This window comes from Citrus sinensis, chromosome 3, assembly GCF_022201045.2.
Source record: "Citrus sinensis cultivar Valencia sweet orange chromosome 3, DVS_A1.0, whole genome shotgun sequence".
Lineage (NCBI taxonomy): Eukaryota > Viridiplantae > Streptophyta > Magnoliopsida > Sapindales > Rutaceae > Citrus > Citrus sinensis.
This window is the reverse complement of record NC_068558.1, coordinates 13,870,339-13,896,269: the sequence shown is the minus strand read 5'-3', so window position 1 is coordinate 13,896,269 and position 25,931 is coordinate 13,870,339. Positions and strand designations below refer to the sequence as shown.

At 34.0% G+C, this 25,931-nt stretch overlaps 1 protein-coding gene across 4 annotated transcripts; it reads right to left on the bottom strand.

Moving 5' to 3' along the window:
• Window positions 1–6,965: 6,965 nt before the first annotated feature.
• Window positions 6,966–25,102, bottom strand: LOC102619985 (alpha,alpha-trehalose-phosphate synthase [UDP-forming] 1). Of its 4 annotated transcripts, none has more exons than XM_006477757.4 (18): window positions 24,945–25,102; window positions 17,454–17,903; window positions 17,165–17,262; window positions 16,603–16,991; window positions 15,785–15,899; window positions 15,524–15,625; window positions 14,445–14,595; window positions 13,394–13,482; window positions 11,849–11,897; window positions 11,058–11,158; window positions 10,626–10,813; window positions 9,853–9,970; window positions 9,155–9,331; window positions 8,955–9,077; window positions 8,794–8,881; window positions 8,568–8,698; window positions 8,368–8,466; window positions 6,966–7,654 (listed from the first exon to the last, which is right to left on the bottom strand). In XM_006477757.4, exons 2-18 carry the CDS (start codon window positions 17,839–17,841, stop codon window positions 7,247–7,249), a joined length of 2,814 nt encoding a protein of 937 aa, XP_006477820.2. In that variant the 5' UTR covers window positions 17,842–17,903; window positions 24,945–25,102; the 3' UTR covers window positions 6,966–7,246. The 4 variants fall into 4 exon arrangements, with proteins under 4 accessions (XP_006477820.2, XP_006477822.2, XP_006477821.2 ...); XM_006477759.4 differs by having other exon boundaries at window positions 17,454–17,850; window positions 24,945–25,080; XM_006477758.4 differs by lacking the exon at window positions 24,945–25,102 and adding an exon at window positions 18,545–19,045.
• Window positions 25,103–25,931: the final 829 nt, after the last annotated feature.

The following is a 25,931-nucleotide window of genomic DNA, read 5'->3' as shown; positions in this document are numbered from 1 at the left end:
GTAAATCCGCAGAAATCCGTGAATCCGCAAAAAAAAAAAAAAAAAATATATATATATATATAAATATATAAAATTAAAAACTTATTATAAATTTAATTAAAAAATTATAAATGTGACATTACATAGTTACATAAGCACTATAACATAGCTTAGCCATTACCCAATAATAATATCAATGAAAAATAATTAAATAATCAAATATACAAATATAACTTGTAAAAATTGTAAAACAAAATAAAAATAAAGTCACATGCACTAGCAAAAGAAAAGAAACATAACGCCAAGTCACCCAAAAGCAAAGTAACATGACATCAAGTCACCAATAATTTGCAAACAAAAAACCCTAAGCTTCCCTGTCGTCGCACACACTAGCAACACTCAATACTGGTTGGATACACTATCGACACGGTTTTGAAGGACATCGGCCGCGCGATTCCGGCGAGAGCAAATCATCTTTTTTCCCAAGTCCATAGAGCCACTTCACATTCACTGGTTCCAGTTGAATAATTTCACTATCACAACCTTCAAGATCGCCACCCGTACAGCTTCTCCTGATTCCCATGGTGGACGGCTCCGTAATCATGACTTTTGGACAGGAGCAACAGCCTTGATGAAGGATCAGACTGTGTTTGGTTTCCGAAACTTCACCATTTCAATTAATTGTGGCTTTATTTGAACAATTAATTTCGGTGTTATATTAACATATTATTGTAACTTTATTTCAACAATTAAGCTTGGTGTGTTATATTTTGAAGCTATGAACGTATTATTGTAACTTTATTTGAATAATTAGTCTTGATGTGTTATATTTAAAATTTTAAATGTATTATTTTAGCTTTATTTAAACAATTAATTTATTTAAATTTTATTCAATTTTAAATTTAATTGGTAGCAAAATTATTTTTATATTAGATTTTTTTTATTTCATTAGTTGGAGAGAACCAAAAATTTTTAATTCAAAAACTAATGCGCAAAATGGTGGATTGGATATGGATGAGTCAAATCCGCATCCGATCCGCAGACGTATGAATTGGATATGGATTGAGTCAAATTCGCATCTGATCCGCAGATGTATGGATTTGATTTGGATTGAATTTTATCAATCCGTAGATTGGATTGGATTGGATTGAAAAATTATAATCTGCAAAATCATGGATCGGATATGGATTGATATCCAATCCGTAAAATCCGATCCGCGAACACCCCTACGAGCAACCAAAGCAGGTTGCTCACCCTTTTTATTATTTTTTTCCGATTTTTTAAATTACATTTTTTCTTCTATTTTTTTAATTACATTTTTTCAATTGTGCCCAGCAGTTCTTTTTTGTTCCTGCTTTTAATTCTAATTTCATCTTTATTCCTGAAAAATATTTACAAGATAAAAATTAACATATTACAAATTAATTTATTATAAAACATATTTGGGGAGTGTTAAGATAATTTAAGGATAATGATGCATTAATCAACACTTTGAGTGAAAAACTAATAATTTTCTCCTTATTACACATAGATTTTTTCGTGTTAATCACTCCCCATCTTGTCATAGTGCCAGAGCACCTCATCTTCTTCAGGCTCGCTAGGTAAGGAAATTCTCATAATAGCTTTAGCATTATCTGCAGCAAAGTTTTGCTGAACTGAGACTTCATTCCAGGTGTGATTAGGACCAATCAGTTTAGAAACACTAGTGTAATCTTGCGGAGTTGATTTCACAATTGGTTTAAAAGATACTAGCCTAGGCAACCAATTACTAGAGTGGACTTTAATTTTGTCTCATTTTCCAACTCTCCATCTAATGCCTCTTTGAAGAACTTGTTGGCCTCATAAGATGCTTTTCCAAACAAAAGATGGGCTGGATCCTGTCTTGGCCTTGAGAAAAGAGAGTTCTTAAAGTATTTGGCTCAATACTTTTGCCACCAACGAATCAAGATATTAAATCAGCCTCCATCCTTATTTTGCAACCAAGGCTTGATTAAAACTAGACATGTCTTTGAAACCCATTCCTTTTTTATATTTAGCCCAACTCACCTTCTCTTATTTTGTCTAGTGCATTCCTTTTCTATCCTCCTTTTGTTCCCCACCAAAATCTTGTCATTCCTCTTTGAATTTCGTTGTATAGCCCCGTAGGAATTTTAAATACACTCATTGCTTGTGCAGGGACAACCTAAGCTATGTCTTTTATTAGTATTTATTTACCTCCACTCAAAAAAAAAAAGTTTTGCTGCCAGTTAGATATCTTTCTCAAAAGTTTAAGCTTGATATAATTAAAGAAACTTATTTTTCTCCTTCCTATCATAGAAGGCAACCCTAAGTATTTCTCATGCATAGACACCACATTGAGCTCGAATATGTTTTTTATTTTTATGATTTGTCCCCCTTGAATCTGACTACTAAAGAACATTGATGATTTTTCATAATTAAAAACATGACCTGATGCAGAAGTATAGCAATAAAAAATTGACTTCAAATGCTTACATTCTTCAGTAGTAGCCCTTATCAATACAAGGCTATCATTAGCAAAAAGAAGGTGGGAAATAGTGATGTCTCTAGAGAATCTCAGCTTGTGAATCCGACCTTGCCTTTTTTCCTGCAGCAAAATATTTGAAAAGACTCCTGCACATATGATGAACAAATATAGTAGTAAGGGACAACCCTGTCGAAGGCCTCTTTGGGGCTAAATTAATCATTTAGCAATGCCATTTATAAGAATAGAGCATGTGGGAGTAGTGACACAATTCATAATCAAAGCCACCTATTTATCTGAAAGGCCTGGCTTCTCCATAACTTGCCTATAAAAAATCCATTCCACTTTATCATAAGCCTTGTTTATGTCAAGTTTTAAAGTAACCCAACCATTTTTCTTCCCCTTGCTAAGTCCGATTTTATGCAAGCATTCATATCCAATAATAATATTGTCAGTGATTGTCCTATTAGGTATGAATGCACTTTGAGTCAGCAAGATAATTTCGTGAAGAATTTGTTTTAACCTACTAGCTATGGTTTTAGCTATGATCCGTATATAACGTTACATAGGCTAATAGGTCTAAATTTAATAGTTTTCCTAGGCTTGGCAACCTTAAAAATTAGAGCAATATATGTATGATTCAAGGGGGTTGTGGTACCTTGATCGTTGAGAACATGCAAACATGTCTTGATAACACTATTCTGAATTACATCCCAATGCTTTTGAAAAAATACAGCTGGTAAGCCATTTGGTCCTGGAGCTTTTGTTGGGAACATTTGAAACAGGGCAGCTGCGATTTCTTCCACTGTAAATGGTTTATCTAAGTAGCTGTTCGTTTTTAAAGTAATCTTCGAAGGCATTCCTTGAAAAGCTGCAACAATTTGATCTTGACTAGGGTTAGAGGTGGTAAAGAGATCTTGAAAATATTCACAAAATCTTCTTTCTACTTCTTTATTATCTTCTGTCCATCACCCAATATTATCTTCAATACCTTCAATTTTTTTCTTCCTCTTCCTAGTAGTAGCTTTGTGATGAAAAAACTTCGTATTTTTGTCACCCTCTTTTAGCCAATCGGCCTTTGATCTTTGTTTTTAGTACACCTCTTCATCAATCAACAAATTTTGGATCTCCAGCTCAATACTTCTTATATCATCCCCATCATCATACTGAAGATTGCACTGCTTTACTCTTTCCAGCTTCCTCATTAGGTTTTTTAAATTGTTCTCTCTGCCACCAAAAGCTTCCTTACTCTATATCTACAGTGCCATAGAATTTTAGTAATCGTTTTGAAAATTTGAATAGGATTATCTTCTCTTCGATCTCCTTTTTTAAGTTATTCTCTCTTCACAATATTTTTGCATTCTTCATATGAGCTCCATATATCCTCGTAGTGGATTCTAGTGAAGGTTCTTCTTTCATAATTCAGACTTCTCTGCTTGAATCTATCCAATCTATCCTCTATATAATGGGTCCAAAATGTCTGTTAGACCGAGTAAAAGGGTGTCCTCTGCATCCCACATCCACAAGCTTACAATCTTTGACAGATTCCCTAAATTCAGCAACCATCTTAGCATTTCTGTCTAAGCCACCAATTTTCTTATTCAAACCTACCAGCCTTCTTAACAAAGACCAAGTATGCTTTTTTTGGCTGGCTTTAGGATGACCATATATGCTAGTCCATCTCCAATTTCGCCCATTTGCATTCTGTATCTTAGGATCTATATGATGGTTATTGTATGATGTTATTTGCACTGTAATCTCTGAACTCCACAGCATGGCTAATCCTCTACTTTTTCCTCTACAATCCACCATTAAACAATTCTCAATACCCAACTCCCTACACACATCATTAACTTGCCTAGAACTCAATTTAGTCTCACAAAAGAAAATTAATTGGGGTTTATACAGGTGAAGAATTTTTTTAATGGCTAGGCGCATACGAGAATTCCCCAAGCCCCGGACATTCCAGCTTATGATCTTCATGGATGTCAACGGGGCTGGTCTTCAGCCTCTGCTGATAACTTATCTGAATTAGTCATTTAAAACTCCATAACCTTCTGTACTGCATCCTCCCACAGCAGCTTCAGTTTTGTCGATAGCGATGAATGTGAATTTGATTCACCCGCGTAACATTTGGACTTCTTACCATTGCCTTCTTAGTTCGCCGGCTTGAGATCATTGTTCCTTCAACGGGCCTTTTCAAAGAGATTGGCCCAACTTCTACCTCACTCTTTTTTGTCCTTATCATCGCTTGGAATTTCCATTTTTTAGCCTTAGCTTTTGTCCTTTTTTTGGGTCCACATACTTCATCTTCTCTGTTCAAATCTTCCTGTTCCGTTTCTTCTTCTATCACATTATTTGGCCCAATTAAGGCCGAATCCCATTTTTTGATTACTGCATCAGTTTCCCACCTTCCAAGCATTCCCACACTTGTGTTCATCTCCCTAGATACCAATCCCTTGTCAGATGCCATGGAATGCTTTTTGCCTTCTAGATTCTGCTAAATAACCCCTACCTCTATTTGCATTAATAAGCCCTCAACTACCCCTTTTACGTTCTCGTGTCTCATTGGTGATTTAGCCTTTTCCAGGCTATTAGAGTTTGACTCGGATCCACTTTCCACAATCTGGTTAATCAGACTTTGTTTGCGTTGAGGTTGATGCTGGCAGTCATGGTTTGATTGACCCGCTTCCTTGTTTCATCGGTCTCAGTTCCTATTCTGCTTTGCTTTCTCAACTCTTGTTAACGCCATAATCCAAGCTCCAAAGACCAATTGTTCCTTTGGCTACCCTTTGTAACTTAGACATACTTTATATTGATGACCAATGATTCCACGACAAAAGTAAAATTCAAGCAACTTCTCGTATAGTACTGGTAACATAATTTCTTCGCTATTCTCTAAGTCCAACAACAAAACCTTTTTGAGAGGCTGTGTAATATCCACTGAGATACGGACTCGAATAAAAGGTCCAATACACTCCCCTGACTTGTCGATTTCCACTTCCTCCACTTTTTCAATTTTCTTACCCATTTCTTGAATCACATCTTTCTCCATACACATTACTGGAACTTTTTAGGGTAATTTTTAAAAATTTTTCTTGAGGTTTGGGTTTGTTGCAAGTAGATAGCGAGAATTGATTTATTTATAAAAAATCTCTTACCGTCAGTTAATTTTAATATTGACCGTTAGTTGACCGTGCAAAGACAATATTATCCTTAACAATAGTTTATAAACGAAAATAACTAAAAAAAATCAAAATTATTGGCGCGAAAAGCACAAATCTTATTTTTTAATAATTTTATCTTTGTCAATTCTAAAAATTTACAATATCATAGGTAAGAATTATGACTATTTTATTTTTAAATTTTTAATTTTATCTTTCTTGTAGGAATTTTAAGAAAATATCAATAATTTAAAGAGAATTTTTTAATTTTTTAATTTTATCTTTTTTATAAGAACTTTAAAAAAATATCAATAATTTAAAGATGGTAAAATAGCTAATAATTTTAGTTTTTTTTTATAGTTATTTTCGTTTATAAACTATTGTTAAGGATAATATTGTCTTTGCACGGTCAACTAACGGTCAATGTTAAAATTAACTGACGGTAGGAGATTTTTTACAAATAAATCAATTCTCGTCATTTACTTACAATAAGTCCAAACCTCAGGAGAGATTTTTAAAAATTACCCGAACTTTTTATAACTGAACCCAAAAAGATGTGTGCTGGAAGGATTGTTGTTTGATGTCCCCCACCTCGCTCGGTTCTGTAAGCACCATCAAGGCTTTGTCAAAATGCCAAGGTCCCCCATACAAGACTCTTTTCTTTTCAGCTTCGTAAGGGAATTTGAAAACAAAAAATGTTGTCTCCCAGACTCTCCACTTTGATTTCTCGTACCAACTTCCACACTTGCTGCATTGCCATTCTCAACCCTTCTATGTTCACTTCTCTTGACAGCCAAATCTTCCCAATAAGGCAGCTGCAAGTTTTTCCCCTTTCTCCTTATATTTCCAATAAAGTTGATATTGTTTGTTTCTTCTTCTTTTAAGGTTACTTGCTTATTAATTCTTCAGTATCCATCCTCAAGCGTTTAAGCTTTCTTTAGCCTGAGATTAATTACCACACCAACACCCACCTATCGTTGTTCTCACTAAATATAAGAGAACCCAAAACACCGACAGAATGGACCATGAAGATCCCCTTTTAGCAACCATTCCTAAGTTCTCTTTTTGAGAGAAAAGAGTTCCAAGGAAGGTAGATAGCGTGTTGTGGGGCCAATGATTTGATCTTCAACATTTGATAACGTGTTTCGTGCCATCTTCACGTCTTCAATCAATATACACTACAATTCATAAAATACCTACTGCTCCTACAAATTCTTTTTAAGTGTATTCGCAGTGTAGAGTACTTGTTCCGACTGAGTTTTAGAAAGTATTACAATTTATGAAAATTATGCACAAAAAAAAAAAAAAAAAAATAAAGTAAAAAACTTGAAGCATCAATAGGTGCTAACAATTTTTTTTTTTTTCTTAATGGATCTTTCAATGAAGAACATCCCTGTGGTCCAGATTCTTTCTATTAACCTGTGTCATACAAGAACTAAGCTTTGTATCACACAACCATTTCGAGTCATTTAATATCCTATCTCTATGAAACATGTGTAGATTCATGTCCCAGTAAGCAGGGGACGCATCTGTCATCTCTCTCTGTACCTTCAATTTGGGCTTGGTTCTTGCGCCTACGAATCAGATGCAACGTCGCAAGCATGCAAGCTGAAAACGTTTCTTAAGTTGGACCATTGTGTGCTTCATGTGACGACGATGCGTCAGCTAGCTTCTTTAGAAATGAGACGACCTCATCCGATGACTGAAGTAGAAACCGGGCATTTGTACGAGGTCGCCCCACAGCACAGGAGAAGTAGTTCTCTTTATTGAGATCAAGCACATTGTAGGACGTCTTATCCGATGATGGCTGCCGTACATTAGTACAGTTGTGATTCGGGGTTTTTTTCTCGGGAGCTTGGGCAGGTCGCTGCGTCTTACCTTGAGATATCTTTGAGCTGCCTCTACTTGCTACCTTCAATGCTTGTCTTCGCTCCCCTGGTACCTTTATTGCATCTGTTGGTCTGGTTCTTGGAATGCCCGGGCCATCATCAGGTAGTTCTGGCTCAAAAAACGCATACACATCTTCATCCTGAGGTAATGAAGAAATGAACTGTCAAGTCTGACTGTGCTGATTGTTTGCATGAGGAATTGCAAAGGCAAATTACAATTCTGCAATTCGACTACCAAGGATTAAATTACTTATCATTCCAGTATATCAACTCATAACAAGACAAAGTAACTCCTCTTTAGAGATGATAGCTAGGGGAAATTGTTTATACTTGGTAGAGACATCCCATTTGGACAATATCTCAACAAAATCACCTAGTGGCTCACTATCCTCGTCCTTTTTCCTTGCAGATTACATGTTCTTTGTCTCTATCTTGGTGGGGACGGAAATAAACACAGGTTGAAGTTCGCTGTTAATTAGAACGATTGTTCTAGTCCATTTTCTTCCATCTGGGTTGCTGCTTTCCTAATGGTTGTTCTAATGCAGTTGATAAATGATTTTCTGCAAAATGTTCTTTGATTTACACCCAAAAAAAAAAAAAAATACCATTCGAGAAAGCAATGATAAGCGCCTTTAGAAAGTGCTTTCACATTGTAATGTAGCTTTCATCTGGGAGTTTTCTAAAAAAGGACTCTGAAAGACTCGTCTATAAGTTTGAAGAGCATTAATATTGAACACCACAGTATGAAAATCTTAAGAATATTCCAAATAATAGATGAACCTTTCTTTTTTTTTTTTTTTTGAAGTGAATTGATTGAAGAACCTACTTGTATTAAAAATTGAGTGAGTAGTACCTTCCCCAGAAAATGTCCAATACACAGCACATAGTCGATTGCTGTTTTCATCTTCTTACTATGAACTATCTCTGCCAAAATACGATCAATTGCTGCACCCTGAATGAATATGAAGCTTTCACATAAGATAGCATCTGTAGAACCAACCAATGCAATGAAAACAATATGAAAATGTACAGGTATAGTTAAATGCTAATCACCTTCGTAACACCAACTGCTCGCACCTCTACAGACTTGCTTCCTTGAACAACTTCAACAGATGCATTAGAGATTGGGCCTGTCCAGAGATGCTGCAACATATCTCTTGCCTGAATTCTTCCAAATTCAACATCTAAAACCATAATAATATGAGAAGGCAAAGTGGTGAGGGACCAATGGAAAGGTAGAAATAGCTTGGACAGAAACAATGTCCAAATAATAAAGTACCTGCATATTTGTAATTCCAAACTAGGGATGTTTCACGCTGTTCAAAATGTGATCTCGGTGTTCGTTCAGTGAAATACTCAAAAACATGCTGAAAACATACCATCATAAGCTTAGAGGCCAGATGAGAGAATTACAAAGAATTGTTACAGTAATATAGACACCTTAAGACTGTCGACCCATTCCATATTTAAATGCTCTGGCATTGTGGTCATCCATTTTCCTGTGGTACAGCGTAAAAACATCCCATTTTCTGCTGCCAACCAAAGATTGTACTCTTGAAAGTTCTGTAAAAGGGTACAATTTATTAAGAAGTGGATATAAGAAGGCCAGAAAAGAAGATGAATAGAACCAGATCCAGTACTTTATCCAGGACATTTCTGTCACTCCCACTAAGGACAACAATTGTTGTCTTTGGATCATGGCAAAGTGCATTTAGTGGTTGTTTTAGATCTGGATGCAGTTTTAGTTCCATTTCTCTAATTTGATCCCCTCTTCTCCCAGGAGTGTCCACAGGTTCGGTTAATGTTGCATTGAAACCCTGGATGAGATGGATTTCAAACAAAGGACCAAAAAGAAATTAGAATCATGCCAAACAATGAAATAAAAGCATCATCTAACAGCAATACAACTCTAAAGTTTGTCAAATACACAAATCTTTGTCTAATGAAACTGCATTAAAATTTCTCGTAATGCTAATAAATTGAGAATGACATCCAAATGTTCAAATGGGTTTGGATTAGATTAACAAGTCATGAAATTTTACCAAGCCAAATTCATTTGTCTTATGTTTACAAATACAAATTCTACACTATCTTTTTACATTGTACTAGATAATGACAAGTATTCACTCACTTGCATAATCTAGAATGCATGTTCAATTCCTTCGCAGTTTTCTATTACTTTAATGACGACTTAACAAGCTGTACATGCTTAACATACATCACATATGAGTACTATGAATATCCAATTAAGAGAACAACTCTTCAAAATTTTGAATGTTATCACTCAACCATGGAAAATTCCAGTAACTCATAGGTTTCAGAACCAAATAAAGCATACCAGTATGAGCAAACGATTATTGGAACGCAAATAACGTTCAATGGAGTCTGCTTCTCGAAGGCTAGGTGGGACTTGTTTTATCCTTAGTTGCGCCTCAACAACTGTGTCATTCAGTTCACTGCAAAGCAATTATATAAAAACTCAAATCTTTAAGAATGGTGAAAAACTCCCTGTGTATCATTTGTATAATTGGCATATTTGAAACCAAAAAACAAATAGACAAGAAACCAAAAGGCCATTTTTAAAGCTACTTATCCATAAACACAACCAATATTATTCAGAAATGTACTATCACACATATCAATATTAAATTGAGCTTCTGATTTTATTTTTTGTGAAAAACCATAAAATAGATTTCATCAAATGCCAAAGACAACTTCTCGTGAGATATATCAAGGACACTTATCTTTATCCATACTTTCAAAGAAGATAGGATTTAGAACTCCCACACATCAAATTGTAAATTCATGTTGCTTCAACTACTGGAGCAGAAATAGTGGCATAGTTAAAGAACAGATGTTTCAGATCACAAAGAACAATAAAATTTCTGACAAGTATTCAATGCTTTCAGTGCTAATGTCCCCACTAGAAGCTGCTATGGAGCATTACTCCAATGCTTAATATGTAACACGTAAAGAAGAGACCGAAAGGAATCTTAAAATGTTCAGTCAAGAAAAGCATGACACAAGTATCATGAAATGCTTAAGACAAAAAGGTGCAAGCGTCTTCAGTTTCACAACACAGAGTATATCATGGCAACATTGTATGCATACCTCACAAAGGTTTCAGCCCATTCTTGAGCAGTATGAGCCGTTACATGTGTAAAATTATGCCGATGTCGCTTTTCTCTCTCTTCAGGTGACATATTTAGTGCCCGGGCAATTGCATTTGCCACCTCTGTTATATTCCAAGGGTTCACAAGGATTGCTCCAGCACCCAGAGATTGTGCAGCACCAGCGAACTACAAAATAGATCATGAGAGTACAAATTTTTAATTCACAAGATTTCCATTTTTTTAGTACTGTGGAATATCAAAGTGTCTTTAAGAAGTTGATGCAGGCTCGGTTAGACTATGACATAATCCATGCATAACATATGAAGACAGACTGCTGTAACCTATGTAAAATCTCTTTTCAATTTATGACATTAAATTTGTGTGGACAGACTAGAATCTAGCATAACAATTATGAACCATGAGAAATTACTTCACTGAGAATGAGAACCCCTTTCTTAAGGTCTTGGCATGCCACAAACTCATAGCTGACAAGATTCATTCCATCCCTTAAAGATGTTACAAGTGCTACATCTGAGGAAAAACATAAAAAAGGAAGGGAAATAAACTACATCAGTAGTAAACTCAAAGAATCCATTTTCCAACAGAAGCAACAATAATCTGCAAAAGTGCACTAGCGATAATTTAAAAATTGTGACAAAACACTAGATGCAGGTGCCTTTATTCCATTAACAACAATACATTTTTAAAAGTTCTTTTAACATCTTGGATGACTTAAATTCATCAGCTAATTCAAAAATATACTGCAAAGATATATAAATTTCAGTAAAATATTACTTATAACATTAGGCAGCTACAAGGCAGTTCGAACTAAAAACAGAAAGAAAAAGAGAAAGGAATATGAGAAAATAAAAACTAAAGAAAAAGATTCAGAATTATAGTCCCTAACATCCATGTTGAGTATTTGTCTTTGAGACCACTCAACATGGAAGGGAAAGAAAAGGGTGTACTTGCACTCCTCGTCAGCTACTGTTTAGTATGTCTTACTGTTTTTGTTGCTTCAAAGGATACTAATACAGAAAAGATATTTGCTTGCATTCAAAATATAGAAAAGACATTTTCAAAATACCATAATCAATCACCACTCAAACTTATAATACACAAATGACTAGAAGTGTAAAAGAATAAAGGCCTTTATGGATGCCAGAGATCACGGAAATTAAGAAAAGTTAAAGAATCTAAAAGTCAGAGCAAGAAAGTTACCAGTAACAGCATATAATGCACACAATGCAGGGAAATCAAGAGAACGATCCTGTGAAAAAGGAAGAAAATTCCATTAAGAACTTTTAACTGCTGATAAAATTGGCATGCTAAATTTATTTATATATGATCCTGGCGTAAGACCATCAGAAGGATCTTCAAGTACAATGTTTCATCCTACATGGTTTCAAACAAAGATAATCAACTCTTTTGGACTATTCGGTCAATAAAGTTGGCATTCTCTTTTATTTCGAAGAGGGTATGTACAATATGATTCTGGGCAAGCAGTAAAGCAGTAACATTGACAACAAGAGATGCTAGAAGTTTCTTTGGACAATGAAAACCAGCACACAAATATGGATTGTTGACAAGTAGAATTAACAAGGTTCTTTGGATTATTTTCCAATTTGCATATTGGAAAACTAAGTGATATATGCTTTGACCTGCTAACATCTATAAGCTACATTAAATTTCCAGCCTAGCAACTCCATCTTACTTGATTAGCATGTTAAATAATCCATCATATAAAATTGGAAAAAAATTTTTAAAAAAAATGTCTAGAGACTGAATTTTTTCAGGAAAAGTAGTTCTTGAATACTTCAATTTTTAACATTCCAATTTTTTTGAATTATTACAATGTTTGAGGTAGAGGGATGGACAAAGTACAAATCAATTTTCTAACCTATACAATCCCCTGGTTTCAAACTTGGGTGGCCAGCTAAATAAAGCTGCTGGAAAACCACTTGGCCAGTAAGGGTACCACTGTTGCAGGTCTCAAATTGCTGGAACTTAGTCTTCCAACAAGTACAATCTAACAAAACCTTTATCTCAAATTACTTCAGGAAGGCACCATTTGCTCATATTTGAATCTTTAATGTCGGTCTAGCTATATCTAAAAAGTAATTTTGACCTCCATGATGCAACAAGTACAATCTAAGAAAACCTTAATCTCAAATTACTTCAGGGAGGCACCATTTGATCATATTTGGATCTTTAATGTCGGGCTAGCTATATCTAAAAAGTAATTTTGACCTCCATGATGCTCTTTTGCCCTTATGATATTGTAAAAATTTATTTCCTTTTCCCCCAACGATGTAAACGATTTACTGAGTGGCCATCAATATAGAAATTGATAACAGTCTAGGTAATAACATAAAACACAGATTATCCAGGAAATTTTCATTTCCTCGCAATACATGGTAATTTTACGAGTTAGAGACCTTAACCAAGTCATTGGTCTGCCAGTTAACTTAGAAGGGTATAAAATGTACCTAGTTTGTATTAAAAAAGGTTGAGACCTATTTTATCTTTCCTTTTGTCAAGATATTGCTCTCCCTTCCCTCACACCTGTCACAAAGTCAACTTTGAGTCTCTTCTAATTCTTCTAACAAATACTTGTGTCCGATAAGGGTTACTAGATAAATATCCAAATAAAGCTGAATAGAGTATAAGCCAAGACCTCCAATTTAACTGTATTCATTGAGCTCAGAGAAAGAAAATGCATCAATCATCTCATGGATTTCTCAATTTAGGAAGTCAAAGACAGACCAGGTGATGTATTGGAACAGCAGTCAGTGTTCCAAATCGGCCATTAATGCGTCCAACAATTTCATGAACCTGGCTCGTAAGTCTTTGATCTGAGAATATACAAAAACAAAATCAAATTGATATATCCTATCAATTATCAAAGATCAAAGCATTATGTAATTAAAGGGGCAAAGCTGAGGGATCTACTCTGTGCAAGCACGAGAAAAGTCTGTATTCAGGCATTTACATGTCAGCCATAACAAATTCATGTATTGTCAATAACCCTAAATCACTGATGTAATTCTTTGTTGCACTTTATCCAATAAATAACATATTATAAGATATCCTAGTAATGAAAGTAGGGAAAAGATAACTGGGAAGAAAAGAGTGGTACAAATGTTTCAATATAAATGTCACCAAATTATAGTTCCATCATGGTAAATTTCACAAGGAATGCGGATCACCCAAATAGAAACTGAGGGCCTATACTAATAATTGCACTTGATATATTTTTTCATCTCTCACAGTCTATGTTTTCAAACTGTCCAATTTGAAATTCGTGTTAAAGGAAACAGAAATCGGAGCATGTTATCAATCAAAATGATGCAATTTAGGAAATGGATTATACAGAAACTGTAAGTTTGATGAAAACTGAAAGTTCAGAAAAACATATGGATTCATAATCAGTCCACGTGCTGCATCCAACTCCATGGAATATGCCCCACACATAGAAAACTGAAAATCATAGAATTAGTCAGTATATCTTGACATGAGAATCACAGAGTTGAGCTGTATATCTTGACTTGAGAATCACAAAGTTGAGCTGTCTTGTCTACAAGGCATGGCAACCATACTGAGGATCAACTTTTACATCTATACCATTGTTTTTTGAAACTTATATTAGCCAAGAAATTTATCACTCAAGCAACATGCACCATCCAGCTCACAAAAAGTAAAACAATCTTCAATTATCCTATTTTAGTAACAAAAAATAAATAAATAAATAAAATAATAATAATAATATGCAGAGAAATATTTGTAACAAGAAGCAGCACACACAGAAGGAACATACATTCAGGAACATCCGTTCTTGTTGGCACTGCAATCTGAAGCAAAACAACTTTGCCACGCCAATCAGAATTTTCCTCGAGGAACTTTTCAAAAGCCAGTAACTTTTGTGGAATTCCTTTAATCATATCAAGGCGATCAACACCTAACATTACCTGTCAACTCAGATCAGTTAAAGTAAGTAATTTAGACAAAAGTTGCAAGTGCTGTCAAAGATTTTAAATTGTATGCTTGAAAAACAGGCCCAGCAGAATGTGATGATTAACAAGAAGCATGAACTTCTTTTCATGCACAAGTAAATAGGGCACTTTGCAAACGAGGAAAAAGTGCAAAGCGAAAGCTTTAACAGCTATTAAGAAAAAACTCTACATACGATCAAATATATGATTAAGGAAATAGTTACACAAGTGATATTGAATGCTTTTAAAGCAATGTCTCTATCAAATTTTACAAGAATAAAGGAGGGAGCATTAAACATATATGATATCTTAGTAATACAATTAAATTGTACCATGTTTTGAAGTATGACTGACAAAATACAAGAATATAGATTGGTAGAAATGGAAGAGAAGAGATTCCGAAATAGAGATTTAAAATAGAAGAAACAGAATAGTGAGAACAAGATGGAGAAGGACAAAAAACAGAATAGAGAAAGGAAATAGAGTGAAACTGAACAGAGAGAGGGAAGACAAAGAAAACAGAATAGATGATAGGAAAAGGCATCACTGTTTTATTTTTTACTTATTGTGCATCATATTGTCAATAATTTGAGAATTGTCAGACGTTGGTCATACAATTCCAAACCTTGCAATTGCATAAATACACTTAGATGTAAGCAATAATCAACTTTTGAAAGTTCTGTCATCTGATTAGCTCTCAACTGAATAGATCATTTAGTGATCTTTTTTTTTGGGGGGGGGGGGGGGGGGGGGGGGGGGTTTTCTTTGTGGACTCCTTGTTCACATTTTGTAATTATTGTTCTCATTAATACTAAATTCTTTGTTTCATATCAGAAAAAGAAAAAAAAAACTGCCACTAAATTGACAGGCAACTAACAGCACCATAAAGTAAAACAAAATCTACCTTCCGACCAGCAAATGTTTCTTGTAATTCTTTGATGTGAACCTGGACTGGATGAATCTCTAGTGCCCGAATGAACCGTTCTGAGTCTATTCCAATAGGAAACTGACGTTTTCAAGGAAACAAAATAACCAGAATATATATATAAGAAGGTTCAAAGGTGATGTGTTCAACTAATATTTTAGAGCAATGGAAAAATTAACAAGATTTGAAGAACTAAACGTATAGAGAAACAACCAAATATGCAGTTCAAGTCTACTATACCGCAGCAACTCGAGTTAGTCTCCCTTGGTCCTCAACTCCTTCGGGTGTGCCCTCAAATCCAAGAATACGAGTACAAGCACTAACAAAATGCCTTGCATAGTCATAGGTATGAAAACTGCAGGACAAAAGGGGGAAAACATATTCACGAGTGACAAAATAATGCAAATTGATCAAATCACTACCATGAGAATGAATTTGGCATAAGGGAATATTAAAATTTGTTCTATAAAAGCCAAGTTGCCAAAGCATGAAAGTAAAGTCAATCTAATTTTAGCTGCTATTCCAACATAAGAGTCAGCTCCTTTCCCTTTATTTTATGTAAATCACAAAGAATTCTTTCAAAATCCATTTTGAGACCAGCATGATCTTCTATTCAAATCATACAGCACCCTAAGTCAAGGAAAATGTCTAAGTAAAAGTCCTAATTTAACACTAGACCTCAGTTGGAAAAAGCATGGGAAGCACCATAACTTTCAAGTTATCAGAGGGTTATGAATAAATAAACAGATTAAAGCAGAATTTATAACATACGAGAACCCAGAGAAGGAAAACACTGCCTTTTTCTGCATCCACTAGATTTGCTTAAATTGTTAGACCTAACACAAACAATCACACTATGCACCAAAATTGGGAGTAAAATAGTTATTCCTGTGGATGTTTACATTATTAAAGTATACCATTCATCTGATGTAAGGCTTATCCAGTTAATAACTAACAGTCAAAAAGAAACACCCAAGGCATGCAAATTTAGTTACTGACTAAAACCCGGCAGTAGGATGACATGCAACAGTTTCAGGCAGAATAGGACAAAAACTCACCCAACCAAATCAGCAGCTAGAACTGCACGAAGTAGATCAGATCGAGATGGCAGCGTCCTATGGATTTCAGAAGAAGGGAAAGGTGTGTGGAGAAACCAACCAACTTTCATGTCACTGTTGTACTCCTTTAGGCATTTTGGAAGGAACATGAGATGGTAGTCATGACACCACACAACATCTCCATCCTTATAGTGTTTGTTTACCACATCAGCAAACATTTGATTAGCCTTAATATATGCAGCAAACTGAGACTGGAAACTTCTGGTGGTGGCCAGGCGGTCTTCTTGCGGAAGTCCAAGGTAATGAAAAAGAGGCCACAAGATGTTGTTGCAATACCCATTATAGTATTGATGAACGATGTCTTCATCAAGGAATACAGGAATACACCTCTGCAAGAGATGCCAAAAACATTAGTTGGTCCAAGCACTCAACACATTTATCATATATAGCTAAATATTGACGTCACAAATCACATAATAAAGTTAACAATCTCAGAGTTATGCAACTATGCACATGAACAGATTAAATCACAAAATGATTTTGGAGAAGAAAAACTTTCTACCTTTTCAGCCAAAGCTTTAGTAAGTGCTTTTTGTCCAATCTCATCTGGGACATTTACACCAGCCCACCCAATCCATCTCGCCTCAAATTCCTTCACACCTTCAAACAATTTATCCATAGTCCAATATGGAGATTCGTTTCAGATGAATACAACATAGAAGAAAGTTAAAAAATCTAAAACATTAAAGAATCTCAACTACTTACATATTCTAATTAAAACGAAATGGGATGAAACAAAACAAGGATTTAATGAGACAAACACACAAAATGCTACTCTGAAAACCACTTACCAAGAAGGGCACTGACCAAACCGCCAGCACTAATCTCAAGAGACCATGAGTCCTCACCTCTCCTTATAGCAGACACAGGAAGCCTATTGGCCACCACCAGCAGTCGTTGTCTGCTGAAAGTCCTTCCATCTAGCCTTTCACATCCCTCATTTGGTGTACTTGCAGGCCCTTCCAAGTCTTCATCGACAATGGAAGGCCCCAAGTTGTCACCATCTCTTAAGCGCTGTTCATCCTCAAATACCTCCCGCCCCCCATTATCAGTCACATCATTAGGGTGGGAAGCCCTGCTGCTTTTCCTTAAATCTCTTTCTATCTTCTCTCTTACGAGCCGTGTGACACGGTCAGGTGGAATATTGGACGAATTACTGTTGTAGCTGTTTCCAGGCATATGCTCACTCTAGAACCAACCTCCAATACCAAATTTATGAGTTCTCAAAACAATTCTGTGTCCTACATATGTTCAACATAAATTAAGTCTTCAGCAATTAAAGTGAGCAACAAAAAACTCCGGATGCTGCAGATTAGACATTACCAGCACAAATTTTCACACCATTTGCTTTGAAACAAATAGTAATCACATTTCTACTCTAATTGAAAATTCTTGACATCTCTAAAATGAAAACGAATAAATTATCTAAAGTATGTGCGCCGAACATAATACAAACAAAAATGACAAGAGGTCACAACTAAAAAGATAATGAAGAGAATGAGATCCACAGATTTGCATGAGGCAACAAAACATGGTATACCATAGAATCCTGGTTGCATAAGCCAAAACTGCCAACCCACATTCACAATCTTGGATTTGGAGACGCATTAGTAGCACTAGTATCTAAAAAAGATCAGAGAAAATGCAGACAGATAGATGGCCGAGTTGTTTCTGAGATAAAAAAACAGAGGTCTCTGCTTTATCTGTTAGTCCAAGATTCATTTAATTAGAGAAAAAGGCACACACATTGCAGGAAAAGAAAACTACAGAAAGTTCAGTGAGTGAGTTCAACTTGAAAAACATCATTTGTATGGTTCAAGATCCACAAGCAAGAGAAAAAGACATGATAACTCAAAAAACAAAGCATATATACGAAACCCACCTCCAAGAAGCACTCAAGAGAAGAGCACAAGACCCTTCAAGCAAAACAAAAGATTACATGTAGGTTAGTTCATAAGATGGCTAATGGGTTTTTGACATTGAGCCACCGAGTTAGAGTGAGAAGAGAAGAAGAAAGGGAGGAGTGAATGGTACAGAGAAACCACCAGATTCCGGGTGGCAGAAAATTATCACAGTGAGAGGAAAAGATGAAAAAAAGAGAGGGAACAACGAGACCCTCGTGTAAGCTTTAGAGGGTACATAAAGCCTTACAGCCATGCAAATAAACCAAAAGATTGGTGTTGAAAAGATAAATGGAAATCAATTAATTTTTCCACCCAAAAGAAAAAGTAGTCTTCAATCCCTGAGGGCTTGGAAAAGCCGGAATGATACCTAGGATATGTTTGCCACGCAGTATCGGCAAGACAGCAACTAATGAACTACTGAATTAATTAATAATTTAATATCATTAACGAATGATTAAATTAAAATGATTTTAATGCCGCATCCATTAGTATTCACAGTATCCATATTTGGTTAGTTGTTAGCTGCTTAAGCTTATTTTTGCAACTTCAAGTGATTTTTTTATTTTTTTATTTTTTTTTCTATTAAAGCCCATAATTTCGGTTAGAGGTTTTCTTTCCTTTTTAATCAGTCTTAACCATATTATATGCTAGTTAATGAGAGTTATTAGGTGGTGTTGGATAAAGTATATTTCTTTTTACCCTCTTTTATTGACGGTAATAAATCATTTTAATGGAATTTATCAAAAAAAAGAAAGATTATTAGGACAATCAATTTCTAGAAAAGCCTTAAAAGCATGGTCTGTTTTGTCTCGTTTGCTCCATCGGACTCTTAAATTTCGAATTAACATAATTTAAGGTCCATTTGGATTATTTTTGAGAAGTTTAAAAATAATTTTAAAAATTAAAATCTAATCACTTTATCTTACAATAGATTTAAAAAGAAAGCACGGAATAATTTTTCAAAATTTAATTTTGAGAAATAATTTTACACTTAATACAATTTCATATATCTCCCCATATATATTATAACAATCTAAAAAACTATCTTTATTAACTAAAAAATAAATCATTAATTTTAAAGAGATTATTATTATTATTATTATTATTGCCAGAGATAAGAAAATAAGAAAATAAAATTAATAATATAAAATATTTATTTTAATTATCAATTATTATATGTACACAATAAAAATAGTTTATATGCATATTTATAAACGTTTAAATAAATTTTATTCAATGTTATATCCAATTCATTTACCTTATAGCAGTTTAACAATAAAATTTACTAAATACATACGAATATTTTTAAAACTCATACTACTTTAAAAATAAATTTTACTAAATATTTAATTAATTTTTATTATAATTGATTATTTTTATAGTACAACTAATAATAATTATTTTAAAAGTTACATCATTATCAAGACCTCTAATATTAAAAAAGTATTAAATAAGAATGTGATAAAATAAGGGAATTTTAATTTAAAAAAAAACACCACTATCATCTTAATTACATCATGCAATTATTTAGTATTATTACCGGCATGTTATTGTTAGTTTGTCAAATTTCAATCAGAATTGAATGCGTTTACAGCTTACATCTATCATCTCCATACACAATATTATTGATTTATTGACACTGTCGTTGTCATCTATATCTCTGAGTTGTACAAACGTGTGTCCCATATGAAAATAGTCAAGGAGTGGTAAATGGTGAGATTACATTTATAACACTCTCTATTTGTTCTTATTGACGCAGCCAAAGTAAAATATCTAATTTTCTTAATTAAAAGTTATTAGAAATTTTTCTAATCCTTCCACCAGTGTCTCGTGTTTTCAAAAGTTAATATTAAAATCACTTCTCTTTTTCTTTGTAATTTTATTATCTAGGTCCGCTGCGACTTTGAATTTACATACTCCCACCCATTTGACTCCTTTGACCATTAGATTTTGCTCAATTAAAATTTTTTAAATAACCCAAAAAAAAATACAAAACTATACACCACTATCATCCTAACTGATGTCCTAAACATCAAATAAGTCCAAAAATATACAACATACAAGCAACGCATGAACGTACCCCAGCGACTCAATAAGCCAAACTAAAAGGATTCTGGATATTACCACCGCAAAGATCATTTAAGAATTTTTTATGTTGCAAACTTATTCACTCTAAATAGTGTTTTGAGAGAACGTATTATGTGTCCGTTGTTATTATTCTTCCTAAAACTAGTGCAATATTCACACAACTGTAGCACAACCATATTTGGTAAATGAACACATGGGCTGACGCTGGGCAACTCTGACCACCTCCAGAAGGCTTGCGAGCGTACCACAGATGATTAATTTATTATTATTTTCTGACAACCAAATCTTTTCCACGTTTTCCAACATTTCTCAATAATTTTTTATTATTATTTATCTCGCCGCACCCAACTTAATTTCTTGTGCGCCCATGTGTGCACAAAAGGTTTTTACAACACAACCTACATCCAATAAAAGTCTATTTTTCTTTATATTTTTATATTAGTATTTATTTATTCTCTATATTAAAAATATTTTAAAAATATTTTTATTGTTAAACTATTAACAATTTTATCGTTATTTTTTATTTTTTTATTTATTTTTATAATATTACTCTCTTACAATATTTTTTTGACATATAAAAAAATTAAATTACTAATTTAATCCCAAAAGACAAATTAAAAGTAAAATATACATATTAATATAAAGACTAAACATAGATTAATCTCAAAATATAAGAACTAAACATATTTTTATCCTGAATAAAATTAAAGATCTTGTTACCTTATATAATTATGTAAAGTACATAATTCTTTCACAATCGGTTGATACAAATCCAACGACTATAGAAATATAAAATAACAAAATTTTATTATTTCCACAACCGTTAAATTTTTATTAAACGATTGTAAAAGAGTAATTATATAAGGTAACTAAACCCTAAAATTAATTCCTATAAATTAAATCAACTAATAAAAGTAATATATATAATTAACGAGAAAAAAAACTTGTGCAGAACAAGTGCACTACCTTAGCCTGTTAAGTTGGTGTATCCGTCCGCCAGCGACTTGTCATTTGATAAATTTCATAGCGCCGTTATGGGATTCATAATTTTTTATTTTGAATAATATAATATTATATTATTTAATTTATAAGATCCACTTATGAGGCTGAGACCCGTTAGATCTACTGTATAATAAGTCCGTAGTCCAACACAAGATTCTCTCGTCGACAGGGACAGCCATGAAGTAATGCATCTCAAAATTTATCTGAGGATGAAGCCAGAAAGAAAAGCTGTCTATGAAGTTTATTACCAAAGTCGTAGAAACAATCATTCTACACTATGTCATGGCAAGTTGGTAGCTACTTAAGTGCGCCCATTGGTGGTACCAAACTGCACAAAAAATTGCCGGCACTAGAGAGGAATTTGGTCTGTGGCAGGAGAAACACATGGGGAAAGCAAGCGTTTATCAAGCCTCACAATTTTCAACTTGATTAATTTCTTTCTTTTGACACAACCTATTTCCACCCAATAGATGTTGATCAAAAAGTAAAAACATCAAAGAGACAGACCAAGTGCAAGTTAAGACGCAATTTTCCTAGCTGAAATCCACTACTAATCTGAATCCACTGCTTATCTTCTAGATTTAAGGCCTTGGAGTGGAAATTAGAAAATGACTTGCTACAGTTCTATTTAACATGTTTGATACATGCTTATAAGTTTTAAGGATAGTCCAAGCTAATAGTTTGACAAGAGAAGAAAACTCCACCTTAATGGACTTCTTTGAAAGCCTGCACTGAAGGAAGAGAGGAAGCTCCTGGTCCTCAATGACTTCAATGAAGAGGCAGAAGAAATATCTCTTTAAATATCTTTTGAATGAGATACGCTCCTGTATTAACTACTACAATTTGCCCTTATATAATGGGGAAGTGAAAGAGAACCACAACACATGTGATTAAATGAATGAATAGGGCCAAAGCACAGGAAACAGAACCAGATACTGACAGAAAGGGCTCTGCGCACATCATGCAGCCGCTTGTTTTTTCCCTGTAATACGAAGGCAAGTGGAAGAGTTCATTGAGTTTCTTAGGCTAGAGTGGGGTAGATAGAGCCCGTGAAGATTACACTACACAGCAATGGACAGAGAATTTGCAGTGAAGCCACATATTTGTCACACATGCACAAATGGTTGTTGGTATCTGTGGGGGTCCACTCAAGAAAGATGATCTGAACCGTCCAATCTGGCCAGTTTCTTTTTGACAAGAAGAAATTTGTAATTTCACTCCTGGTGAACCCTAGCTAAGTGGAATCTTGAAAAGTGGACCAGGCACTTCTAAAAGATTTAATATCAAAAAATTTATACGGCATAATCCCAAGAAAATGTCTTTGCCTCAGCATCTGTAAAGTGTATGAGATTCTTTGTAACTTCACAGCTGTTTTTTTAAAAGTAGGATTGTTGCAAAAGGACCACATATCTTATATGACTTCAAATTATGGGTGTGCAGAAAAGCTCTAATTCCACTATTTCTTTTCTTTCTGTTGTTTATTTCCGGCTCCAAGGGCCATGTACTAAGTCAACGAGCACACTTTTTTTGAACGAGGACTAAGACATGGCACACCGAATTAACTTCAAAAAAAGTCCCTGAGCAGGAACTTTAATCTATTCTAAATACTATTCACTTTTTATTAGTTTAGCAAGTTCTGCTCTATCTTATACAAGAACAATCATCTTCACAAATAAATGGGAAAGCTAAACATCTTCACATGGAAACAGAGGATAATCATACAAGCAAATGAGCAAAAAAAGGCAAAGGTTTTTTAATATGATAATAATTTAAGGAAATAGCATCCTTGAATTGCAAGCAAACTCGGCTTTACTTAGCTTGTTAGCAATTAACTAAACAAGACTTCAAAGTTCTCAATCATCACTCAGAGTGAATTTGCTAATAATTGCCACCAAGTAAAGGGCACATGACCGGCAATTTTTTATCATTGAGAAAAATTGAACATCAGATTATTGGATGATGAGTGAATTAATCAACCATAGCTAGAAAGGTTGGAAAGTTAAAAATAGAATATGAGGAAAAATTATAAAGGCTCGAAGCAACAGAAAAGTGGACTTAGAAAACCAACATAAAATGGATCTTTTCAGCCTTAAGCCACAATCAAAATTTCAATAAGAAGGTGCATAAAGTGTATATAAATACACATGCCTAATCACAAAGTGAGTACACGACTTGCTTACATCAGTTGACAGATTATTAGCGGTGCATTACATTGAAAGGATTTTTAAAACATACAAGTAATCAAGAAAGATTCTCTGGCCTACCAATAAGAAAATGAATTAGGAGTAATGCAACCATATGAAAAGCTATTCTAATGGGCAATCAATGAGCAATATTAATAATTATTTATATATAACCAAATAGTCAAGAGAAATCTTGGTGCATTTTTAGACTCCTAACAATTAAGCTAATTAAGACAGTCTAAGAAGAAATTTAGTAGTATAGTTCATTAGTTAAATCAGAGATTACAGAGATTTAAACCACAATAAGCATGAGATTACAATTTTGTTTTAATTTTCTTTTCTTTTCTCAGCAACCAAACAGCATTTTTTAAAATAGAAAAAAATCGATCAGGATGAAAGCGTCAATAAAACATACTAGAATCTTCCAAAAATACTGTAACTATACTTCCATATAATTTCCTAATAAGTCTCAACGATCGTGCTTTCACTAAAAACTGAATCACAATTACATAAAAAACTAAATCTAGCCTAAATTGAAAACGGCATCCAGATTCTAATGCAGATCAAAACAACACCACACAACACGATAAATTTCACCGGTAACACACAGATTCAATCCAGCCGATAACACAACACATTCAAATCAAATCGATTCATAATTTTCTTTTCTCTTCTCAGCATCCAAACACAAAATGGAAATCAGAAATACTAAAAGTTCCACCTGTAGCAAATTCAACTCATAGCACTAGTTTCTTAGCGTTTTCCCGATATTTAAACAGAATAAACAAACAAGATGGTCAGAAATCGATCATTTTCTTTTTCAGTTTCTTTTCTTTTCTTCTCTTTTCACAGCATCCAATCACTACAGCTAGAAACAAGATTTTATAGAACCGTAGAAGTAGTAACAGAAAAACGGCAAAGAAATCAGCGTATCGAATAGAGATCAAAACAAGGAAATAAAAAAAAAACAAAAGAAATTTCAACATACATCGTTTATTAACAGAATCAAATTCAACGTCGACGCAAATAAGTTTGAGTTTTCAATGTACGTATGACAGAAATATAGATGCTTCTAGAGGGAGAGAGGAGATGATCGAGAGCTGACCTGAGAGTTGCGTTGGTGACGGAAGAATCTGGACCGTTGAAGAAGTTTGGAGACCAGTTTTGAGCCAAAAGGAAGATTGAAGGAATTTAAAGGGAGAAGTGTAGAGCGGAAGAAAGAGGGGTATTTATAGGGGAGAAAAATTAAGAGGGAAGGACTTCAATTTAATTTGATTTAATTTTATATACTTGGCAGACAGTGTTCCGTCTGCATCGCCTTTTTGGCGGGGGTGGCTGATTTTTTTGGTTTTGCTTTGCCTTCACTTCGCTTTCTTGTGTGTGCGGTGTACCCAATCATTTGGAGGGAATTTGTTCCTCCTTTTGAATCTTTTTTTTTTTAATTTTTTAAAATAATTTCAAAGAATATATTCACAAAGTTAATTTTCATTATATAAAATAAAATAATAATAATAATAATACAAATAAAAAGTCACTTTAGAGAGCCACCGATTCTCTAATAATTGAAGAGATATATCTACCCTTTTATATTTACGGAAAAATACTAGTTCTTGAGTCTTGTCGAATCTATCTGTCTAGAGCACCAATCCACCACTCCAGCTAATGCAGAGTAGCAACCACATTTGTACTTTCAAAATATTTTTTTTGTTTGGAAAAAAATTGTAATTTTAAGATTTATAACCTTCACTTTATAAAATCATATTAGTAAAAATCTAGTTTCAGTAAAGTCTTATTTATTAGGTAAGAACTTTAACATTAATACAAAAATATAGACACTAGCACAAATATATTTACAATTATTAGGTTAAACTTATTGTTATTGCACTGATCAAAGATCGATCAAGCTATATATATATTCAAAAACATTTAGTTTACTAGAAAAAAAAAATCAATACATAAGATGAAATATGCTTAAGATCAAATAAAAGAATCGGTAGATGACGAAACTACTCCAAGAATCCTCATGTAAATTCTCTAGCATAAGGTTAGAGGATAATTCCACTAAATAGGATCCGGATCCTCTCCTAAACAT

What these genes read in the sequence shown, in the direction of transcription:
- LOC102619985 (XM_006477757.4), bottom strand. Translation starts at nt 17,841, where the DNA reads ATGCCTGGAAACAGCTACAACAGTAATTCGTCCAATATTCCACCTGAC. An exon ending in GACTAACTCGAGTTGCTGCG is followed by an intron (nt 15,626 to 15,784) that starts GTATAGTAGACT and finishes TGAAAACGTCAG; the next exon opens with TTTCCTATTGGAATAGACTC. An exon ending in CTGTTCCAATACATCACCTG is followed by an intron (nt 11,898 to 13,393) that starts GTCTGTCTTTGA and finishes CCTTTTTCACAG; the next exon opens with GATCGTTCTCTTGATTTCCC.